The 23,314-nt window shown below is 40.9% G+C and overlaps 1 protein-coding gene across 12 annotated transcripts in view; it reads right to left on the bottom strand.

Moving 5' to 3' along the window:
* The window catches only part of TRMT11 (tRNA methyltransferase 11 homolog), a 31,588-nt gene extending 9,723 nt beyond the window's left edge, over window positions 1-21,865 (bottom strand). For 3 of the 12 annotated variants that reach the window (XR_010471349.1, XM_065056855.1, XM_065056858.1), the window contains exons 1-11: window positions 21,707-21,865; window positions 17,743-17,808; window positions 16,941-17,014; window positions 14,560-14,641; window positions 14,373-14,465; window positions 13,145-13,279; window positions 11,958-12,117; window positions 7,691-7,771; window positions 6,849-7,013; window positions 5,704-5,776; window positions 4,840-4,971 (exon numbers count right to left, since the gene is read on the bottom strand). Coding sequence is in view for 7 of the 12 variants with exons in the window: in XM_065056855.1 (XP_064912927.1) it covers window positions 4,840-4,971; window positions 5,704-5,776; window positions 6,849-7,013; window positions 7,691-7,771; window positions 11,958-12,117; window positions 13,145-13,279; window positions 14,373-14,465; window positions 14,560-14,641; window positions 16,941-17,014; window positions 17,743-17,808; window positions 21,707-21,781 (1,136 nt within the window). In the remaining 5 variants the exon portion in view is untranslated. Of the gene's footprint in view, window positions 1-4,819; window positions 4,972-5,703; window positions 5,777-6,848; window positions 7,014-7,690; window positions 7,772-11,957; window positions 12,118-12,234; window positions 13,115-13,144; window positions 13,280-14,372; window positions 14,466-14,559; window positions 14,642-16,933; window positions 17,015-17,742; window positions 17,809-17,899; window positions 17,919-21,706 lie in introns of those variants that run through there. The other 9 variants (XR_010471351.1, XR_010471352.1, XR_010471350.1 and 6 more) reach the window with 7 other exon arrangements.
* Between the last annotated feature and the right edge of the window lie 1,449 nt (window positions 21,866-23,314).

Genomic DNA, 23,314 nt, shown 5'->3' with positions numbered 1-23,314 from the left:
GGCCCTCCAGCCAGTTCTTAACCCAGCGTAGAGTACACTTGTCCAAGCCATGGGCTACCAGCTTTTGCAAGAGTATATTATGGGAGACAGTGTCAAAGGCCTTGCTGAAGTCCAGATAGACCACATCCACGGCCTTCCCCTCATCCACCAGGTGAGTCACCCGATCATAGAAGGAGATCAGGTTGGTCAGACAGGACCTGCCCCTCCTAAACCCATGCTGGCTGGGTCTGATCGCTTGTCCATCCTGAAGGTGCTGTGTGATTCCATTCAGGATGATCTGCTCCATAACCCTGCCAGGCACCGAGGTCAGGCTGACAGGCCTGTAGTTGCCAGGGTCAGCTCTGCAGCCCTTTTTGTGGACTGGGGTAACGTTGGCCAATTTCCAATCATATGGGACCTCCCCAGTGAGCCAGGACTGTTGGAAGATGATGGAGAGCGGCTTGGCAAGTTCTTCTGCTAGCTCCCTCATCACCCTAGGATGGATCCCATCTGGTCCCATAGACTTGTGAGGATCCAGATGGCTCAGTAAATCACCAACTATGTCCTCCTGGAATACAAGGGGCCTATTTGGCTTCCTATCTCTGCCAACCACCTCCAGAGATGAGTTGTCCTGAGGGCCACCTGTATTACTGGTAAAAACTGAGGCAAAGTAGGTATTAAGTACCTCAGCTTTCTCCTCATCTTTGTTAACTATATTTCCTTCATAGTCCAACAGAGAATGGAGGTTTTCCTTGCCCCTCCTTTTGTTATTAACATATTTGAAGAAGGACTTTTTATTATCCCTGACAGAATTGGCCAAGTTAACTTCAAATTGCACTTTTGTTTCCCTGATCTTTTTTCTGCATGATCTAGCTATTTCCATAAATTCTTCATAAGTAGCCAGCCCTTTTTTCCACAGTCGGTAAAGTCTCTTTTTATTTCTGATTTCATTCAAAATCTCCCTGTTTAGCCAAGCCGGTTGTCTTCCCCGCCGGCTAGCCTTTCGGCACACTGGTATAGCCTGTTCCTGTGCACTCAAAACCACCTGCTTGAAGCATGTCCAACCCTCCTGGGCCCCCTTGTTTTTAAGCATTGTTTCCCAGGGTATGCTCTGAACTAGACTTCTGAATAGGCAAAAATCTGCCCTCCGGAAGTCCAGCGTAGAGGTTTTGTTAATGGTTCTCCCTGCATCTCTGAGTATTGAAAATTCTATTATTTCATGGTCGCTATGCCCCAGGCGGCCTCCAACCACCACATCTCCCACCAGCCCTTCTCTGTTTGTAAACAGTAGGTCTAGCGGGGTCTTGCCCCTGGTGGGCTCATTTACCAGCTGATGAAGGAAATTGTCCTCTATACACTCTAGGAACTTCCTAGACTGCCTCTTCTGTGCAGTATTGAGCTCCCAGCAGATATCTGGCAGGTTAAAGTCACCCACAAGAACAAGGGCCGTCGATTTTGAGACATCTGCCAGCTGCTTGTAGAATAATTCATCTCCTTCATCGTCCTGGTTGGGTGGTCTGTAACAGACACCCACGAGGATGTCAGCCTTGTTGGACTTCCCCCTGACTCTGGTCCACAGGCACTCAACCTTGTCACTGCTGACCTCAAGTTTAACAGAGTCGAGTGACTCTCTAACATATAAAGCCACCCCTCCACCTCTCCTACCCTGCCTATCTTTTCTGAAGAGCTTGTAGCCACACATAGCAGCACTCCAGTCATATGAGTCATCCCACCATGTTTCTGTGATGGCAATTATGTCATAGCTTTCCTGCTGCACGATGGCTTCCAGCTCCTCTTGTTTGTTGCCCATACTGCGTGCATTAGTGTACATGCACTTCAAGTGGGCTGCTGATTTCCCTCTTAATTTGGGCTTTCCATCCGTAGGCTGATTTTTGGAGAGCCCAGTTTCAATCCCTTCCCCCTTCAAACCTAGTTTAAAGCCCTCCTGATCAGCCCTGCCAACTTATGGGCTATAGTCCTCTTGCTCCCCCTAGAAGGATGAAGCCCATCTGATTTGAGGAGACTGGGTACCACGAAGCCTGGCCCATGGTCAAAAAACCCAAAATTTTGACGGTGACACCAATCCTTAAGCCACCTGTTGATGAGATGGGCTTTTCTGCTCCTCTCTTTATTTAGTTCCTCATCCATCCCAGCTAGCACAGGAACTGAGGCAAATATCACTTGTGCTCCCGTCCCATGAACTGACTGACCCAGTGCTTTAAAGTCCTTCTTAATTATCTTGATACTTCTTCTGTTGATGTCCTCGCTGCCAGCTTGGACTACTAAGTATTACTCTGTAAGTATTGACCTAGCTGATAAGATAAATATGAGATCAGACATCCTTCCTCTATACTGATATATAGATCAACCATTTAGTCTTAGTTTTTGTAATAAGCTTTCCTGCAATAGTTACTACAACATAATACAGAAAATGGTATTCGGTATTGTCAGCGAGTATGATTTAATACAAAATGCTTGTTTTCATGATTCCCCAATGTTTGTGGGTCAACAGAAGTCAGACATTAAGAAACAGAACTAAACAACTTCCACACCCATCACTTGAACTTAAAAGATCCAAAGGAGGAACTCTGTATTCTTCCTGTAAAGTGGACTTTCTGAATGCACTTTACGAAGTCAATGTACTGTTCTGGGAGAAAGAGGAGTCAAACACAGCTCAACGCAAAAGAGGATCCATCTAGGTGCTGATGGAAATCCTGACATTTCTTAAATAGTGAGCTGTTAAACAAGACAATGCTAAATACAGACCTGTAAATAGGAAAAATCCCAAGCAGTACTGCCTCTTTGCATTGTGCCAAAACTTCCAGATTGCAAAACAGCCTTTCAGCCACTTCTCATGTCATTACCTCTGCTAGGTCGAGTCAGAACATGCTTTTAACGAAGGAGAATCAAATTAATTCTCAACTGTTTTTCCTATTACACAAGACTGTTGATGCATCTAGTACCACCAAACTGCGCCTCTGTCTTGCAAAGGCAAGCACTCTGCCACATCTTAAAAGTTTCTCTTCATAACTATATAAAAGCCTACCTGCAAAGGAATTAAAAGAATTCAGACTCAACAATGATTTCAATGTCAGATTGAAAGAGTAAAATTTGGAGTGAGATGCTGTCTTGCAGAGAGAGAGATCGTTATCACTTTGTTAAAAAGCCTTGTCTGTTAGCATTAATGCATATACTTCTACATTCTTTCAGGTAAAACTAAGAGCATTATCAAGTAAGAACAATAGTACCAGTGGTTTTAACAGATACCCATTCTAATCCTGTTTTGGTTTCTTATTTAAGGTAATAGACAAGGATCTCAAATAACACATGAACCTGATGACAGGTGTTGCCAAGATATATTTGATAGCACAACCTACTAGTAAACAGTATTTTAACTTCCCCTCGTGTACTTGCTTTAATATTTCTTCCTGTGTTCATTATCACAGCTGAAAATAAAGTGACTATTACTACTACTCTGTGATAATATAGTGACTTCTGTATCTTAGCCTTCACTGCATAATGTCAATTCATAGTAGTATGTACAAATTTTCTTTTTAAGCAGCAACCCAACTAGAGCTTGAGAGAGCTGAGCTCCCCAAAACAGCAACTGAAGTAGAACCAGAATGTGCAGTTCTTAGTTATCTGAAGTTAAACGCTTTATCCTGCTGTACTGCGGAAGCATGCCCTTACCAGTGTTCAATGAGCAGACAAAAAGCTCCGCTATCTTGACAACCAGTATTAAGTCAGTAATTCCAAATAGAGTTTATTGACATGGAAGTTTAAGAATTCACAACCACACACAGTCTGTCAGGGTTAAGCATGTACAGACAGACAGCCTGAACAATTATCTATACTACTGTTAATGGCATTCATTGTTTGTGAACAGTCTTACAAGAAAAAAAAAAAAAGCTTAAGATACCAATTCTATAATTTTAAAAGATGCAAGCTAGTAAGTTCACTTTTCTGTTAGGGAAGTATGTAACAGAAATTATTCCTTTTGATTTCCAAATTTTCAAAACAGCATGTGATAATTAAATGTGGGACTGCCACAAATCATTTTCGTGGTGAAACCAGGGACAACCACCACTTTATACATCATAGAAACGTATGACATTGTAGAACCTGCCTTCAGAGCTTATCTATATCTGCAAGATACTTAGAAACAGCTACTGTACCTCAGCTCCGCAGTCTCCTATTAAATAGTGTGCAGGAAAAACAAACAAACACACACATACAACCCCCTCAAAACCTTATCTAAGGGATTCTGCAGTAAGGTATGCAAAAAGATGTCTTTTTTCTGAAACTCGGTTCTAATCCCAGGCCTCGCTATTGAGCAGAGCATCCTGCAGTCTCTGTTGGCCTCTCTGGTCCCCAACAGGGCTGCTCCCTTGCGCTTCCTGCCTCTCACTGCCATCTCTTGGTCACTTCTGATTTCTCAAAAGGCTAAATTAGCAATGCCAAACCCCAAAGAGCCAATACTGTTCTCTTACAGGACCTTGTCATGCATCTCCATCAACTACTCTAGTAGAAATATATTAATAAGAGCCTTGCTACTGCTGTCTTAGAAATCTATCTGCACCTTGCAATTCTAATTTTCTAACCCTAAACCTCAACGCATTGGACATGCATTTGCAAAGGCATGTGAAGGCTTTTTTCTTTCTGATAACAGACAGGAATTATCTCCATACAAAAACGTTATTTCAAAATCTGCTTTCCCTCATATAAAGTTTCAAAATATGAAGTTTGAGCATTACTCTCAAATGCTACTATTATGGAAGTTCCAGCTGAACCAAAGGAAAGCACAGTGAGAATGCAGCATCCGGTCTGACAGGCTACATACCAGAAATCAAGAATACATACTCAGGCCTGTATATCGGCAGCCAGTAAACTAATCTTCCTCCCATCACCAGATATTCTGCTGCAAACTTCAACAGGTCAAAAAAGATGTCACTTAGGTGATAACTGGATGAAACGAAGATATGATTTTCTGTGCTAAAAAAAAAATTCCAAGTGTAAATGTAAAAGCACAGGTAACATCTGCATCTTAACTTAAAACAAACAAACACAAAACCACAGAAAACTCCACAAAAAAACCCTGAGATCTGAGATCTGCAAAATGATCTAGGACAATCCTGTAGTGCAACTTCTACTACAAGGAATATAACTCCCCAAATTCTCCTGCAGGCTCTTTAGACTACCATCTTTAGTACTGGTGGAAGTCGAAGAATCACAAGCATGTTGGGAACAGTTACTTTGCACAGCATCTTTCTTAAGGGCAATTTAGAGTACAGGGCAGAGGACAAGGAAGGCCAGGCAGTGGAGAAGCCATATGTTGTCTCTGAAGAGAAAGAAGCAGTGGAAATTCAAGAGAGAAGGTTATGGTAAAACAGAGGTATTCCATTTTAGACTGATTTTGCAGCTTGCAGGGACTGAATTTTCTGCGAACAGGAAAGACAAGGTAATGGTGGCTCACAGACACGAGAAATAGGATTTGAAACCTGAACACATGCAAATGATAAGCAGGGAGAACAAAACCAAGGGGATATCAGGAAGTGACATACTAGTTTTGCAAGCAGAATCAAAAAGGGATTTTCTTCTCTGATTACCATTACTATTACTTTTTAACTACTGAGAGACAACCAAGAAATAATAAAGATTCTAAAACTGTGACTGGGTTTCCATTAACACATTTATATTCTACAACAGACAAGACAGTTCACCTACCTTTTTTCAGATGACTTAACTGTTTCCTTTGGTGAACCTGTTCTGCGAGTAGCTTCTCTGATACCATACGGTGCTATACAAAGTAAACGCATAATGCAGAGATGAGAACCTCACCCTCTGCCCAAATTACAATTATACATACACAGCAGTGATTAATATATGAGTATATATGAAATTGTGTATATTGGAATTTCTTACCAACACATTACACAAACAGTAATTCTCACACACACAAGAAGAGCCAGAAATAGACTTTTCTCATGCATTTTTGCACATTTCTAATAGTGTAACATGCCTATTTCGTGTTCAACACATTTGTTTTTGTGAAGTCTGTTTCAGCATCACGGAAGCACCAACATCACTATTTTATAAATGTAGAAGTTGTGACATAATTTGCAAACTCAGTTCTAAGTCATATTAATATTCTACATTGTCTTACTGCCAATCAGTCCAAATAAAAATTAGCAGGAAACCCACAAGGAAAAGTCACACTCCCTATTCCTAATTAATGCGAATGTCTCATTGTAAGAGCCAGCACTAGAGATCAGAAATGGCCGTATCAAGGTCTTCTTATTCTCTTAGCCTTTACTTCCTTTCACACATGACATATGGTGTTAAGTAAATAGGTTTCTAAAAATGTGGACAATTCTTTCACCACTAGTACTTCTAGTAGTTAAATGTATCAGAAATGCATAAAAATTTCTTTTTGGAAGCATTTCAATAAGCACTTAAGATTTAAGTCTTCAGAAGAGCTGCACGGCAGACTTGGTGTGTTGCAGATCAAGTCCTAACAGCAACATGGGCCATTCTGACAAGAAGTCTCCATGCATTACCAAAGTTTTGCCTTTACTGAGTAAGACTTCTTCAGAGGATGATCTTCAACCATACTGATGTCTACTGAAAAACAATATTCTCTGCATGGAAGACAGCGCTATTGCCAGCTTTATTACACATTTGTAACTATCCTTAAAATAAATGCAGAGGTGTGAAATGCAGATCCAATTGTCACAGTGCTGCTCTCAATGCTCGTATTTGTGACACGAAAACTGCAGGTTTGAGCACTCACCAAGACATTAAATTAACGTACATAGACAATAACCCCTTAGTCATTGTTATTAGGAAACAAAAAGTACTAACAAACTTACGATCTGTAATGATTGCATCAAACAGCATCCCTTTTCGCCATATTGGTCTTGAAGAATCAGAAACTAGTGCATCAAGGTAATATTTCTCTAAACCATACTGTCGGAGATTAGCTCTGATATTTTCATCTGGCCCTCTCCATTTCTGGTTCTTTCTGCTTGCCTTGCCTGGGGATTAGGGGCATGGAACAGAAAAAAAAGTATACTCAAACTATTTTATAGGAAAGGCTTTCATATACTCTATCATTTATTTTAAAGGAAAATACTTAAATGTAGCATACAAAACCAGAGTTTATTTCCTGCCTTATTCTATTCATTCTCACAAGTATTTGAAGTAAACTCCACAAGTAGGAAGGAATAATGAAAATACATGAGAACAGTTCTGCTGTACCATCTGCATAGGGTGACATGCAACACTTCATAAAAATGCTGGTTTGTAAGATGTTTGCACTAACCATCAGTCATAATGCTGTCCAATAAGTCAGATACAATAGGCACTGCAGTTTTTCAGAGAATTAAGAATGGGATTAGACTTCCTGGGTTAGGTTACAAGAATCTTCCTATATCACAGGGTAAGAAAGTGCACAGCTGTTGTAATTACTATTCGGAACTTTGTTTTGGTTAGCATTACTCTTTTATTAAATATTTCCCATGTAAAAAAAATAAGAGAATAGCTTATATAGGACACACGTAAACTGGTCAATCACACAGTAGAAATAAGCATGACCAAATAAACCCTATGAAGATCAATGCTGCTTTAAAATCCGCAAAGTATCATTCACTACCATCAGTGTTCTTAAATTCCAGAGAATAAGATTTCAGTGGTGTATAAATATGTAACATACCTAATCCATGGATTGTGTTGTAATCTATATCAGTGCCACACACATATGCTCCAAAGTGTGCTGAAGAGATTAGAAGGCCACCTGCAAAGGGGAGAAAAGGGACAAAGTATAAACTGCTGTAATAAATGTTATCTATGTTAGGGTTTTTTGCTCAGGAACTTCAGGAGTTTACACCAGTAGCACACTAGACCCCAAGCTAGACCCAAGGAAAGAAAAGCAAGAGGAAAAAAAAAAAAAAAGAATTAAAACTACCAACTGGTTAGAATCACTAAACAGCTATAATCAGAGATAATAACACTAAGTCCCTGTCTGCTATACCTGATCTTCCTTATCTTGCTGTGCCCTATGTCACTCCTTATCTCCAGAGACTATTCTTAGGAGCTTGTTTATGGCTTTCTGTATTTCAAGGCAATAAGATCCTTTAATCATTACATGAATCAAAACTTCTAACTCTACTTTACAAGCGGCAGAACTTTAAATTTTTGGCAAATAATTCCAAAAATCATGTCCAAACGTAAAGCAGTTCTACTGTGTCTATTCTCAAGTCTCCTTAACTGTGTCTAAAAATCAAAGCTGTTGTATAACGTGGCCATTCTTTGAGTAAGAAGCAATGGTCAAGAACCTGTTAAATGTAAATACCTCCAATGTAAACAGCAATCTCAAAAAAGTTCCTGTAATTGTTCTGCAGCGTGAAAGCTATAGAGAAAATATGCATCTGTTTATGTCACGTACTTTGTCAGTACATTTATTAGCATACTCATCCTGCAATAAAACTAATTTTTCAATCGCTACTATTGTGATGTACTTTCCTAATTTAAAAAAAAACTACCAAAAAAGCATGTGTGACTTCCTCTTGAAACTGTGCAGCGGTTGAATAGCTAACAGAAAAGAGCAAATGACATTATCTCTTTAACACCTTCCACGTGAAACAAAGGATGGACAGCAAAAGCTTACCAAAGTGCTGTGTTGTCGAGCTGTCAGTGAGGAGGTATGTAGCTAAAAGCATGGTTTAAAACAGAACAGTGACTGAGAACAAGGCTGTGAACCCCACACTAGTGATGTCAACTGCTTATGGATGCAAACAGTCCTGCTAAAATGAAAGGGGTGCTGGCTTGAGGACAAAGAGTTGAACAGCACAGGAACATGCGCAAGCTGGCTCTGAGGGTGACACCAGTTCTCCCATTCACCAGCAGCATGGAGAGGAGCAGCTCAGGTGGCTGCCCTGCCCTGTGCCCCGCCTCAGCACCAACAAATCCCTAATATGCACTGCGTGCACAGGCTAATGATCCCATCTCAGGGCACTAGAAAAACTCCTACATCATGTGCTCATGAACTCTATCAAAACCAAAGGTAAGGGAGAAAAAAAAAATTCCTCTGCTTTTCCTTTCACTAGTGCAAGGTGCCAGAATTCTAGCAGAAGGTGTCCCTGCCCATGGCAGGAGGGTTGGAACTAGATGATCTTTAAGGTCCCTTCCAACCACTCAATGATTCTATGAGTCTTGTGAAATGGGTCAGGGAAAATCAAGATTACTCACCCCAGAGGAGTCACCCATTTCCCTTCTCGGCTGCAATCCCTCAGAACAGATGGGCGGTACCTCCAGAGGGCCAAGACAAACATAGCTAGCCCTGACCCCAAGTATGGCATACCACCCAGTCCTATAAAGAAAGTAAGAAGAAAGTACTTTGCCCATCTAAGAATGTTTTTAATCACAGGGGGGTAAAAAAAAAAAGTTAGGAAAGCATGAACTTACAGCTTTCAATAAATCTTAGCTGGTAGCAGGTCAATAGTGTTCACACAGAAGGTGCGTGAATACTTAAATACTCTACTATGGCCGGCCCTTTGACCTACTATATCAAAACAGATGTATGCAAAGGGTTGATCAAAGAATCACTGTGTTCCCTGATGACTATTCGCAGAATGATGATGGCACAGAACTTCATGCCCTTCTATCATACACTATTTTCCCCATCTCTTCAGCACAGGTAGGGGTCTGGTCATACCACTGTTCTCCAGGATGTCAAAGCAAAAGCTCCTGTCATCTGCAATTACGTGGTATTACAAATTGGCAAAGGTAAAGTAAGTACAAACATCTTCCAAAGGTACAAACAAGCAGCTTACTGAAATAACCAGAAGAGATTGTCTAGGAGAAAGTAAAAATATTCGGGTAAAGCATTTGATTTATTCTTCCAGAAGCCTCCGGGCTTTTTTTTTCTGCCCAACACTGAGGAAAGAATATCTAAACAGTTTATACAAGTCACGTTTTACAACTGGAAAACAATCCTGGCCATTCCAATTCTGCTTTACAAAAAAGAAGAATCAAGTCTCCTAAATCAGCATGGTCAAAAGCACTTCCTATTCCAAGGACAAATTCCAGTTGTCCACTCCTACACAAATGTGGAAGACTTGTGATTTGGCTCATCCAGCAACAACAGTTTGTTTCCGAGAAGCAAGCACCATTTTGCAAGGCTGTGCCAATTTGGTACTATTTACCTTTTCAGCATAAAAAACAGGAAGAAACTAACCAGGTATTAAAGTTGCAACTGCAGTTTCTTCAAAATACTCCTCAAATCCCGCATGTATGTTCCTTCCAAACCAATCAGCTCAAACTCACCGCATCATTCGCAGCTCTGAACTGCCTCCTAAAATCCCAGTGGCAGGGCACTGTTGCACCGACAATCTTGAAAATCCTCTAAAGGACTGCAGGAAACTAATGAAATTCCTGAGGTTTAATCAGCAAAAGTAGGAGCAAAATCCACTGTTTAGTTGTTTAATCATAAATATACTTCACTGACATATGCCATGCCACCCAGTATCTCTCCACTGTCTCTATGTACCTTTAATCTCAAACCTGTATATTACAGATGTCTTGTGCAACAATGCCACAAAAAATGCAATTAAAATTGTTAGGAAATTTGTGGAGAATTTTGTATATATTATCTTTTGAACTGAAACACAACTTAATACTAATCTCGAGTTTCTGTATCTTCGTAACTTCTATGTGATTTTTTTTTCCTCTAACTTTACCCTTCCTTCTTTTTCTTTCATTTTCACTCCTGAGAGATTGAATGCTCTAGGAGAATTTTTTGTGATTTAGATTTAGCAGATTTTTGTAAAAAGACACAAAACTATAGACACCAAAATGAAACAAACTGCTTAAAGATGAAGTAGACTAATTCCTCCAACCTTTAAAAGAGTACTACCCATCTGCAAGGAACACGAGGAGGAAGAGTAAATTTCCTAAGACATTATTATGCATGCAAAAAAACAGATGGTATATTAACCAAAATTTAAGAGAAAAAACGCCCTATTTAGTTCACTGAGGCCTTGTGTTTCTAAAAATATTCTATCCCTGGTCTGTTTTCCATGACACAGAGAAACCACATGCTAATAAGAATATATACTCCTCGTTACCCTGAAGTGTTGTCTTCTCTCTCCCTAACTTCTCTGCAGTGAATTGTCTTCATCCTCCCATTAATGTATTTTTAATTGCATGCATCTCACACGTGATCTTGATCAAAGTTTAGCAAAATCCAGGTCAGAAACATAGCCTTTGTTAGGCTTTTGAGACAAACTACTATGGGTAGCTTAAAACAGTATGATTAAATGGCACAACCTGACAAAACAGATCTTCTATTTTACCTACAAAACACATGAGTGTTCCTTAGGTAAAAGGTACTATGCCACATACAGTAATACGTGGAATAAAAGCTCCCCCTCCTGGCATAACTAAGAATAAGTTCAGCTGGGGGTAAATACATGGTATAAACAATACTGTCCTGAAGACAAGACGTAATGGTACCAAGAACTGATTGTTATTGCATGCTATGACTTAATTATTGCTAGGCTGGCTTATATGCCCAGAAGAGCCCTCAGCACTAAACAGTCACCTCCCAAAATGCTGCCCCTGTAACATTCTGGAAGTGGTTGCAGAGAGTGCTCTAGCCAAATTCCAGTTCTTGGTCACTCTGGATCTTAAGCAGTCCATGACGCCATGAACTGGTGTTTAAGCCACGTTACATAAAATACTATAGCGAAGACAGACTTGTCAGAAGTGTAAAAGAAGCTGTTCACACCTTCCAAAGTTGGTCTCTTTACCCAAAAATCCCTTTCCAGTTAACAAACCATTCATTTCATGACAACCATTCTGCTTTTGGTATCATCTCAAATATCATTTAACACCAGAAGCCACTGTGCCAGGAGAAAGTATGGTGCAAAGAGTAAACACAATCTCGCAGTTCCTCCCATCCGCAGGAAAAAAATACATACCTGTTCCAACAAATGGATCATATACAACATCGTTGGGTTTCACTCTCCCATGGTTTGCCATAATGAAAGACAGGCATGCATCCATGCTCGTATTTCCAATAAAGTGTCTCTTTTTTACGCTGTAGGACTCAATAAGTTCTCTTTGGCCATCTGCAATCTGCTGAAACATTTAAAATCAGTCAGGTCTTAGAAACAAGATATAAGCAGACAGGCAAATGGACTTGCTGAAACGGCACCATCCAATACACAGTTAACTCTTCATTTCATGATACATCACCTTGCTTTCTGCCATCTGCAAAGATGACAAACTTCCTTCCAAGCAACAGATACCTTAGGTGAACACCTAGATAAATTCTCCAACACAGAGATCAAAAATATATAAATGATTTAGAGGGAAAAATCTTCTGAAGAAATAACCATGAAAGCAACTTTGCTATTATTCTAGGTATCAGAAAAGTAATTCCTAGCAGAGCTAAAGGAATTTCAAAATGATGAGTAGAAATGCATGTTAACACATCTGCACGCATACACACGCACACACTTAAGGTCACACAGAATTTCCATCTTCGCTGGCTTTTCTGTCATGCTCACAATGTAAATTTAGGATAGCGCTGACAGATCAGAATTTACTGCAAAATAAACAAAGGCCAAATGCTAACATTTTTACATCAGACTTCCAAAATATGTTAAAGAGCATCACAGCAGTCCAGAAGAAAACAGATTCAAAAGGTCTTCCAACACTGTTCCCCAGCTCCAGTCAACATCAGCCTTAGCAGGTAAATAAAATACATTTTTCTATTTTTTTCAGGTTGGTTTACTCATTTTTAAACACTTGAGGAATCCAGCACAGATGGGACAACAGCTGCAATGGTTTGCCGTATAGCTACAAACCCAGGGTGTCTTCACATAAATCACAGGCATGGAGAACATTCAGAGCGTAAGATAAGGTGTGTTGCCAGATACAGCTTCATTTTTTTCCACCTTCAAATCGCTCAATTAACCTGTTTTTTCCTAGTCACAATAAGGACTTTCAAGAATTGCATCAGTGTATCACGCAGTGATAGATTCAGCCATAATTACATTGTCTGCTTCCCTTAAAACTCAAGACATTTTTTTTACATTTAAATTGAAGAAAATGTTCCTGAAAATACAAGCTCATAAGAACTAAAGCAAGAGTACACACGCACCCATCTACCAAAATACAGATGAAAAGGCTCTTCTGGAACATTATTAGGGTCCATTCCATAATCTTCCAAAATCCAGAAGATGTGTTCTGGATTCTTTAAGTTTACTTTTCCTTTGAATGGCAGAAATTCAAGGGCCTATACAATAAAGAAAAACAGAGTTAAAAACAACAACAACACAAAACCAAAAAAACAAAAAACAAAAAAACACACAACCCCAACACACAAAAACAGAATCAAATGTTTTAAATACACACCCTACAAAAACCAAACCAAAACACAAACAAAACCAAAAATCACCATGACACCAGAAAACAAACCACAATTCCACTTGTGAGAAATGACAGACTAGTACTGAAAGTACATTCTCAATTTTCTCTGGATTTCTAAATGCCCTTCTTCTGAATAAAGATAGCTCAAATTATTAAGGATTAGAAATCAGGAATCACGACATTTTTTATTAACTGAACAGAACCCAAATTTAGAGGAAGTGAACAGTGCATATTAATTATGCAAACTTCAAGTTATAAAAACAACACCTATTATGAACAATGGGGTTTAAAATTTCAGTAATGTGCAGCTACATCAATTTACATATTCAGCAGTTTCACGTACACAAAAACTGAACAAACAGGAAAGAGTAGCTACTATTAATACAGATAATTTCAGTGTCTTTAAATGAAGTAAATAGGATAAATAGCTGCTAAAATAGAATGTGGAAGAGCAAAAATCAACAGTCATTTAGAAAAATTTTCTAATTAAAATACTTATATAGTCAGGAGGAGAGCACAAGTGCAGACAAGAGCATAAGGAGAGAATAACAAAGCATCACACAATCCGCAGACTGCAACTCAAGTCAGTTGTTTCACATTCTGCAACAATAAATGTCTAATACTGAGATCAAGCAACAGATTTTCCAAAAAACTAGCACCTAACTCTAGCCATTTGAATCTTAAAGTTTGGGGCAATAAGCCTCATTTTCCTCATCCCACTGGGCTGAAATCAGTAGTGATATTTGTTTGCCTTTGTTTATGATTCATACGGTCTGTTTGGAAGAAAAAATACGAAGTCATGAATTTTGAGGGACACAAAGATCTCACATAGAGCTGATAAGACAAACTATGAACTGCTTTAAGATCTTCAATAAACCTAAACTTCAATACACTGAGAGCCTGCAATAAGAATAACATGAATACATTAAATGTAAAAGATTTTTTAAACATCTACTTACATCTATCTTTTTTATTTTCTGCGCTTGCGTCAGTGTTTTATTAAATGTATGAATATGTACTTTGTAAGTAGAGTCTGACTGTAGATATGGAAGCTAAAAAAAAGGCAAAGACACTTTCATTAGTGCAGCTGCAGTACTATTTGGTGTGATTAAAGAACCACATGGTCCAGGTTCTTCACATGCGTACCATCTTGTCCATTGGACAGTTCTTCAAAGATGCATAGAGCTCCCCCGCAGATCTTCCATGACCCCACAGTTCAAATATAGACCTGAAATTAAAACGTTTTTTAGACTGCAGCTATACAAGGGGTAAAAAAAATACCTTACAGATACTTACTCCTTTTAACCTTCTTGCTCCATGTACTTAGGTTTTGCTTCACTGAGTATTGAAGCACGTTATTTAACTCTTAGCATGTGCTTAAGGTTTTTCTTAACAGGGACACACTTATTTTTAACCCTAAGTTGATATTTCTGTGATGCTTTTTTGTTTGCTAACATATACTAAAAGGTACATTTCAGTCTTAACACCCTTGGATACCACCAGACCTTTTTGTGGCATACAGTGATACCAGCAAATGAGACAAAACTCATTCATACCTACCAATTTGGTGGGGTAAACAAAGGCTGAAAAAGGTCAAGAACAGACTTTTAAAGTGTTATGCTACCCTGGAGTGAAACAAATTGTGAAACTGTAATATCCTATGTATAGTGACATCATCAGAAGTTCTGTCTCATTTTAAGATGTGGTCATGATGTCTGACATTTTCAGATGTATAAAAACTATACTGTCTTCTTACACCTTTTTTTTTTAATCTGCTTGTTTCCATATGGCTGGCTTTAAGAAAAGCACTGCCTTGGAAGATCAGAGAACTGATGCTACTGTAATGAAGGCACAACAGCACATCATAGACCTTTTCCCCAGCCTTCAAATATACCAAACAAGTGCCCTTTCCGTATCAAAGCGGAAAATCCTTTTAGTATAGGAATCCCAGTGCCACTGATTACACTGTCAGACACTCATGTGTATTTCCAACACACCATAAACACAGTCTTTAAGAATTAGCAGGGCCACTAGTACCTTTTCAAAGATGACTCCTGCAAGAAAATCCTCAAAATGTTCAAAGGTTTAGCTCACTCAAAAATAAGAACCACATTTTACTAAGGGACAGTAGCAGATATCAAGGTCCAGTGGTAAGCTATTTTGTTAAAGTATTCCTATCTTGAATAAACTATTTAAAGCTTCATTTCTAACTTGCATTTACCCAGAAAAAAGTACATTTTTCACAGAGCCTATTTTTTTTTCAAAAGCACCTGATTCAACTACTGTGAAAATTTCAACTATTACTTACAGAGCAATGAAAATGCTGACAGCATACACTGTACTAGCAAACTGAACATCCACCATCAGATTCTATTCAACTGTTGGAGAAGCTTTTGTAACATCTTCAGTCCCACTTTTTACTTTTACATTTACATACGTATGGGGAAAAAAATGCTGGGGAGATTTTATTTTGATAAATGTACACTTCAGAGCTTTTAATTTTCATTAGTAGTGCATCAGAGATGCTTCAGCAATCTTACTCTACAACTAACATATCTCACCACAACCAGTAGCAGACCAGTAAGAAATTCTTGGTCTTCATGGGCCAGTGATGCTTTCTACATAAAATAAGCATACATTAGTTGAAAGAGGATGGTGTATGGAACATCTGCAAGCTGTTTTGTCATGTTTTACTTCCCTAGTTGCCTAAGGCTGCTTTTGAAGTGCCGTACGGTTTATTTCCATTGGAAACATACTGTCCTAAGGACAATTTTGTATACCTGGGGTTTTTTTAGGCAGGGACAGCCCAAATCACTGTAGGTAAAACTGAATACCTGACACAGCAAGCACTCAACAGGGACCATGCAACACTCTGCAGAGGTGCCCAAGCTAGCTCTGAACAGGACAGCACAGATAACCCAAATTTAGTGTGGTCAGAGAGGCACACCACAGCTCTGCTGCTTCTTGTCCTGAACCATCTCTCAGGCCTCACTGGAAAGCAACTTATTCAGACACCTCTAAGAAGTTCCAAAAGCATCTCGACCAATCACACTGTGGTATATTCCTGTGTTCTTGAATTTTCTAGAAGGATCTCTGCTGCTGTGGTCTGGGCTGAGGTCTCAGATACCAGCACTAGGAGGGTGACGTGAGGAATCACCACCTTTATCCTCCAAACCTGATTTTCCGTTTTTACATATCACTGTTTTTATCTTTTAATTGCATAGGCATTTTAGAACAATCCACTAATTAAATATCATTCAAGCCAACTAAAATGTCAATGACACTACGAGACAAGTACTGGCTCTCCAGTGAAAAACACCATTTCAAGCCGCTGTGCTGATTGTACACAAAGGAAAGAGCATGGACGTGCTACATAATCAGACCTACGGGCTCCAGTAACACCTCCTCAATTTAAGAGGTAATCAGAGACTATTTTAAAACTCCACACAAAATGAGTATTTGCCACGATATAACAGAACAACTTTCCACAGCCTACATCATAATTTATAAAATTTTTCACCTCTTACTTTGCACATACTGTCCGTTTCATTAGTCCCCTTGCCATCTCTTCTGAAGGAATATTGAGAATCCAAAATGGAGACTGAAATAAAGAGAAGATAAGTGATGCAAATGCCTAGCTGGAGAATGTCACACAAATTACACAATCCAACAGTTCTTTTTGACAAAAACAGAACACGCATGCTGAAGACAAAAAAAATAAATAAAACAATCTCTTAACTGTACAGAGAATGTGAGGATAAAAAATTTAATTTGAGGCAAAATGAATACTCAGCTTGAATGTCTAAGAAATTTTATTACTTATTTCATTTTCCCACCACATCTTTGACTTGGTAGAATATCATTTGTTTGTTTATGCTCCTCTAGATTACACACCCTCTAAAGAATATTTACACTTCATTACAAACAACCAGTAACTAAAGCTCAGTGATGTTCTCTGACTGAAGAACAGAGACCAGATTCATCCAGCTTCCCTCTCCCGGATACGCTGCCTCATTGATTGCAAGGGAAACACCAAATTCAAACTGCTGCTGAATGTTTTTGTGGTTCAGCTATTCTGAACAGAAAAGAGCCTCCCAGCAGATGGCACTATTTATTTTCTGTTAAATGAAGACATGCTGAGGTGCATTTTGTGTGTCTTTCACTCAACTGAGTCCTCACTAAAAATAAGAACTAGTCATTTTTGGAAGATACTTTATTTTCCTAAGAAACTTCAAAATTTATTCAGCTACCCACATGTAATAAAAAACTAAACAGAACATCCTTGTATACCATACATGCACTAAACTAAAATATTTGGTTCTTACTTACATTTACACGAATTTCCTGCTCACTGCTGAATTGTCCACCATAAAGTGAGAGCAAAGATGTTATTTCCTAAAGTGCAAATAAAAAGGTCAGACTTTATGAGAATTAAGTAATGTTTTAAAGAAAGAAAAAAAAAAAAAAAAAAGGAAAAGCAGCATACCATAAATTCCATAAATTCTAATGCAGATGGTGACCTCCAAGGGGATTATGAACAAAACGTTAGAGACAGTAACAGAAGAAAGAATGGTGCCATGAGGATGGAGCCAGGCTCTTCTCGGTGGCAAACAATGATAGGAGAAGGAGTAATGGGATCAAGCTGGAACACAAGAGGTTCCGCTTAAATTTGAGAAGAAACTTCTTCTCAGTGAGGGTGACAGAGCACTGGAACAGGCTGCCCAGGGGGGTTGTGGAGTCTCCTTCTCTGGAGACATTCAAAACCCACCTGGACATGTTCCTGTGCGACCTCACCTAGGCGTTCCTGCTCCAGCAGGGGGATTGGACTAGATGATCTTTTGAGGTCCCTTCCAATCCCAAACATACTGTGATACTGTGATACTTACTGTGGGAATCGACAGTGAAACACTCCTAGAGTAGTTGTATGGATAGGGCAGAGGTTCACAAATAAATTCAGCTTGTATGTACTGTTCACGAACTGAAAGAAATTACTCTCCTGCTATAAAATCAGCTGATTACCCTTCTCAGAGTTCAGCTGCAAAGGATCGAGCTATGGTTTGGTTATGAAAAGTTGCACAGTATACCACACAAGAAGACCCAAGTTCGGCAAATTTCAGTAACCAAATGGCACCAGTTTGCATTTTCTCTTTCATCAAAATCTTTACTGTTCAATCCCACACTCTCACAACAATATTCCTCTTGCAATAGTATTCTACCTAATCTTAACATATTTTTCTGCCTAATTGACATAAAAGTGATGTCTCACTAGTACCATTCTGACCCAGGGCCAGGCCCAGCACTGAGCATCAATCTCTTCTGTTACCTCTCTGCTTTACAGGTATCTCAACACTTTTCTTCAGTAGGTGTCTTTTCCAGAGTAAACTAAATCAAGGACCATAAACTGAGCACGCAAAACAAGCTGGTATGTAATAATAAAATAAACAAATGAATACACCACTAAAAAGGCTTTTGAACTGAAACGAGAGTTAAACATTGACGATGTTTCTGGTGCAGCCTCTTTGCTAGAACTCACACACTGCAGCCTCTGAACGTTACTGGCAAAAGAACGCAGAAGCAAATTTTTATATTGGTTTACATTTGAGCTAAGTGGGTAAATAAAAATATTACCATAAAGTATTTCAAAAAAAGGAGGAAAAGAAAACCTCTACATAACACTAGCACATGGCTTTAGGGGGACTTTAGCCCACTCATTCCCATCTTTCCATTTGGGCAGAAAGGACATTAAAAACATTGGAAAAAACAGTGGTTTTGCTCCAAGATAATAAAAGTTTATGCATAAATTTCATTGTATGGTCCTGGGACAGCAAAAGCATCTGAGATTTTACATGAGTTGGTGTCATCTCCATATGCTACTGGTAATACTACCTATAGGAAAGTGACAGGAATGAAAAGCGGAGAAAACACAGCCTGTGAGTAAAGGTTCAGAGAGAAATGAGATCACAACCTCCACACATGCTAAAGGTTCCTGTGATAAAAGAAGGCAATAGCCTTTTTTGAATGTTTGCTACAGATGAGATGAGCACACCGGGTTCAAATCACAGCAGTGCTTGGGATGAGAGGCTGGGAAGAACTTCAAAAAGTAAAGACGGTGAAGAACTGGAACAGATCTGCCTGAAGATACTGATAAGAAAACATATGACACGCATCAGTCTGTCCATGAGAGACACCCAGTGCTGGAAAACAGGATGTGTGATGTTACCCCTCAATATCTGACCTAACCAAAGAGAGACCCCTGTCTATGAAGATTCTTAAAACTAAGACATATGAAACACAGAACTTATTCTACAGACACTTAACAAGTGCGGACTTCCACAAACACCTTCGGCTGTTGTGATCCAGCACCACCACCAGAAGAAAAGGTGCCCTCCTGTATCTCATATGCAGCTGTGGCAGAGATGGAGATCAGGCAGCTGATTTGGCTGAAAAAATCTGTCCTTGCTTGTTTTGTTTTCAGACAAATCAGGTCCCTAACACAGCTCATCACAAAGCCAAACACACAGCTGAGCAGTCACTGGAGTAAAAGAGAAGGGAAATGGAACTGCTTCCTTCAGCAGCTGAATCAACCAGGTGCGACTACAGCCCCGGTGAAAAAAGAAAAACCTTGCGTGTTACATATAGATTGTCTTTTTTTTTTTTTTAACTTAATTTGATGACCTTGCCTAAAGAAAAATTGATTTGATCATAAATAAATTCATGTTCCAGTTCCCACAAAGTAGATAGTAAAAAATAATGCGCAGAAGAAAGCCTTAATGAAAACAAGAAAAACAAACGATGCAATACACAATAAACATTTTAAAATGTGTAATGATGACCTACCGATTCTAAAAAAATAACTCTGCATTTCAGCACTATTTTAAACAAGACAATATTATCCTGGATCTCATATTCCTAGTTCTTCAGATGGTGCCTAGAAGAGCAGTGAAGGTATCAACATTTGTTACAGTGTTTAATAACGCTGTAAGTCATCAAAAGTTAAATTTACAAACAAGAGGGTTTTCTTATAAACATGGAAATTGAGTGTGTGCTAAATCAGATGTTTACCAAGGACCCATGAAAAACACCAGGGCCTCAAAATACCAGGGAGCTTCAGATAATCACAGAATCACAGAATGTCTGGGACTGGAAGGGACCTCAAAAGACCATCTGGTCCAATTCCCCTGCCGGAGCAGGAACACCTAGATGAGGTTACACAGGAAGGTGTCCAGGCGGGTTCTGAATGTCTCCAGAGAAGGAGACTCCACAATGCCCCTGGGCAGCCTGTTCCAGTGCTCTGTCACCCTCAAGTTACAATTATTTTTTTTTATTTATTTCTGTGAATAGCGATTGGTATGATTTAGTGTCAGGGAACAAACAGTGCACCCAAATTTTGCAACCAACTGGCATAAACTTGTCCATGACAAGCAGATGGCACTTGCAGAGGCAGGACTCGCTGGCTCCCACGCCTGACCTGCTGCGATGCCCCTGCAGAAGCGGGTCTGCTCTCCCTGATCCCGCATCGGCCAGCACAGCGTGAACCCTTCTGGCTGAGCGAACACTCAGCATTACAAGCCAAAACTGAGCAGTCCTTCGTGCCACCAGTGCGACACAGAGGAGGAAGCCTGATGGCAGACACCAGCCTTGGAGATCTCCATTTGATCCCAGCATGTGTGCAGGCCCTGGAACTTCAGAGAAGCCGTGTCTGCTGCTCCTCAAGTCATCTTCCTGAAAATGAAGATATGCACACCCTCCTGCCTTGCACAACTCCATGAACACCTGGGGCAGAGGGTCTCACGTGTCACCAGCACAGCACCAACCACATATGTACCCACATCACACGGCTGGGAGCAGCTACACAGCTTAAACTAAAAAGTCACCAAAACAAGAACTTAGAGAGATTTTCATAAACCCTGCTTTTTTTTCCTCCGAGTTCCCATTTCTTACTTGGAGCCCCAGGTACTTTGCTGGCAACCTCTCCTGGCCCCAAAGGCTCTTGAGAGCAGCAAGGAAGCTGTTTCCTCAGAGCCACCTCCCCACGGCGCCCGGGGCAGAGCGGAAGCCCACGCCCGCTGCGAGGGGAAGCGCAGAGCGGCGAGGGAAGGGGCTCCGGGCGCCCCCACCCCGCCAGCCGCCGGCTCTCCCCGCGCCGCCCGGGGCGGGCAGCAACGAGGCCCCGCCGCCTCCCGGGCACCCCCCGGGCTGCTCCCGAGGGCAGCGCCTCGCCCACCCTCCGCCTCAGCGGGCCGACCCCCCGGCCCCGGCCCCAACCCCAGTCCTGGCCCCGTGAGGCGCTCACCGGCAGGCGGAACTCGAGGTGCTCCTGCGCCAGGAGCAGCAGGTACCGCCGGAGCGTAGCGGCCGCCAGCGCCATGTCCGGCCATTCCCCCGCCTCCCGCGCCGCATGCGCCGCCGGGCGGGCCCAGCAGCCGCGGGAGGAGCCCGCCCGCCTCGGCGGGAGGCGCCGCCACCGGTAAGGGGCGTGTGTCGGGGACCCCCGCGCCGCCCCGCAGTGCTGGGTGCGAGCGGGGCTGCGGGGCTCTTGGGCAGCGGCCGCCTGCGCGGCGACAGCGTGCTGCGGGCACTCGTAGTTAATTAGCGCTGAGCTCATCCTCTCATCCCTTTTTTAATTTATGTTTTGTGTATGCTTTGTAATGCACGCCGCGTGCATTACCCAGCAGTACCCGTATATAATTTTTAAGCAAGTAAATATTTGCGTACTGGGGACACGGGTTCAATAGCGTTCCACTGGTGCGCGATGGAGAAGGCTCGGAGGGCGGGTCGGGCGGCTGGTTGGGGCTGAGCCCTTCGGGCAATGCAGCTGTGGCCTCTCCTCCCGACAATAACCTGACCCCGCAGGCATCGGTGGAGCAGGTCGTTAAAGAGCATTAACAATTAACAGACGCCAAAGGAGTCGCGTTCGTTTTCCGCGGGAAGGAGGTCAGCGCCGGCGATCTGGGTGGAGGAGCAGCTAGAGAAACAGATTCCCCGGAAAAGGGCAGAGATATGATTGTCTGATGGCGAGGTGGAGGGGTGAAGGTTTTGGATTGCATCTTATATTTTTATTTTAACACTTAGACTTGACAACTGGAACCCCGCACTCACTGATCTCCCTGTTATGTTGAGCTGAAAGTTTCAGCTTATCCAGATTTCAGTAAGCTTTTTATTAGATGCAGGCCAGCTTAGCACTGAACTCATGTTCAGTATTTTCTGTGCTAATTTTTGGGCATCTTTTTTCTGGATAGCAAAGATTTTGCCTATGACCTGTGAGTACTCCGTGGGCCAAGTTCTTTATGCCTGTCCATAATCTCATCCCACAGCTTCCCCAGTTACCTCCTCCTGTGATAATCAAAAGTGAGCTTTGCTATGAAGCTCTAGCCCCGATGATTGGCAAGAAAACAATCTATATATGAACTGGCATCTAAATGTGAACTTTCCTAGAAGAGAAAGAAAAGACGTAGAAGTGGATTAGGCTTGTCCATCTCAGCGGTCGAGCCCTGAGATCTGGCAATAACCACATCGCTGAACTGCTGACAAACCCTATGAGTCTGACAGTGTATACAAAATCTTGGGATTGCTGAGATTTAGTGGAAGAAGTCTGCTTTTATTTTTCCAATCTGTCTCACTTTAAATTGCTTAGCTGTACAGCTTCCATTTTAGAAACTCCTCAGGAGGGGTTATTGGTATTGTTTAAGCTTAATCTCTTGGAGCCTGGCATTCTCTTTATCTGCACTACTCGATCTGCAAAGCACTGCCGTCTGTTCTCAGAAGCTGAATACCTCAGTTTTCTAGTGATACTGCTTTCTACAGAAGAATTTAATTAAAGCCCTGTTTTTTTCCTGCTTTTGACTTGAGAATCCATGCAAAATCACTGGCAGTCTCTGTATGCTGCTCAGCATCGTTTGAA

Source organism: Columba livia, chromosome 3 (genome assembly GCF_036013475.1).
Source record: "Columba livia isolate bColLiv1 breed racing homer chromosome 3, bColLiv1.pat.W.v2, whole genome shotgun sequence".
Classification (NCBI taxonomy): domain Eukaryota; kingdom Metazoa; phylum Chordata; class Aves; order Columbiformes; family Columbidae; genus Columba; species Columba livia.
The sequence above is the reverse complement of the archived record's forward strand: the minus strand, read 5'-3'. Positions and strand labels throughout refer to the sequence as shown.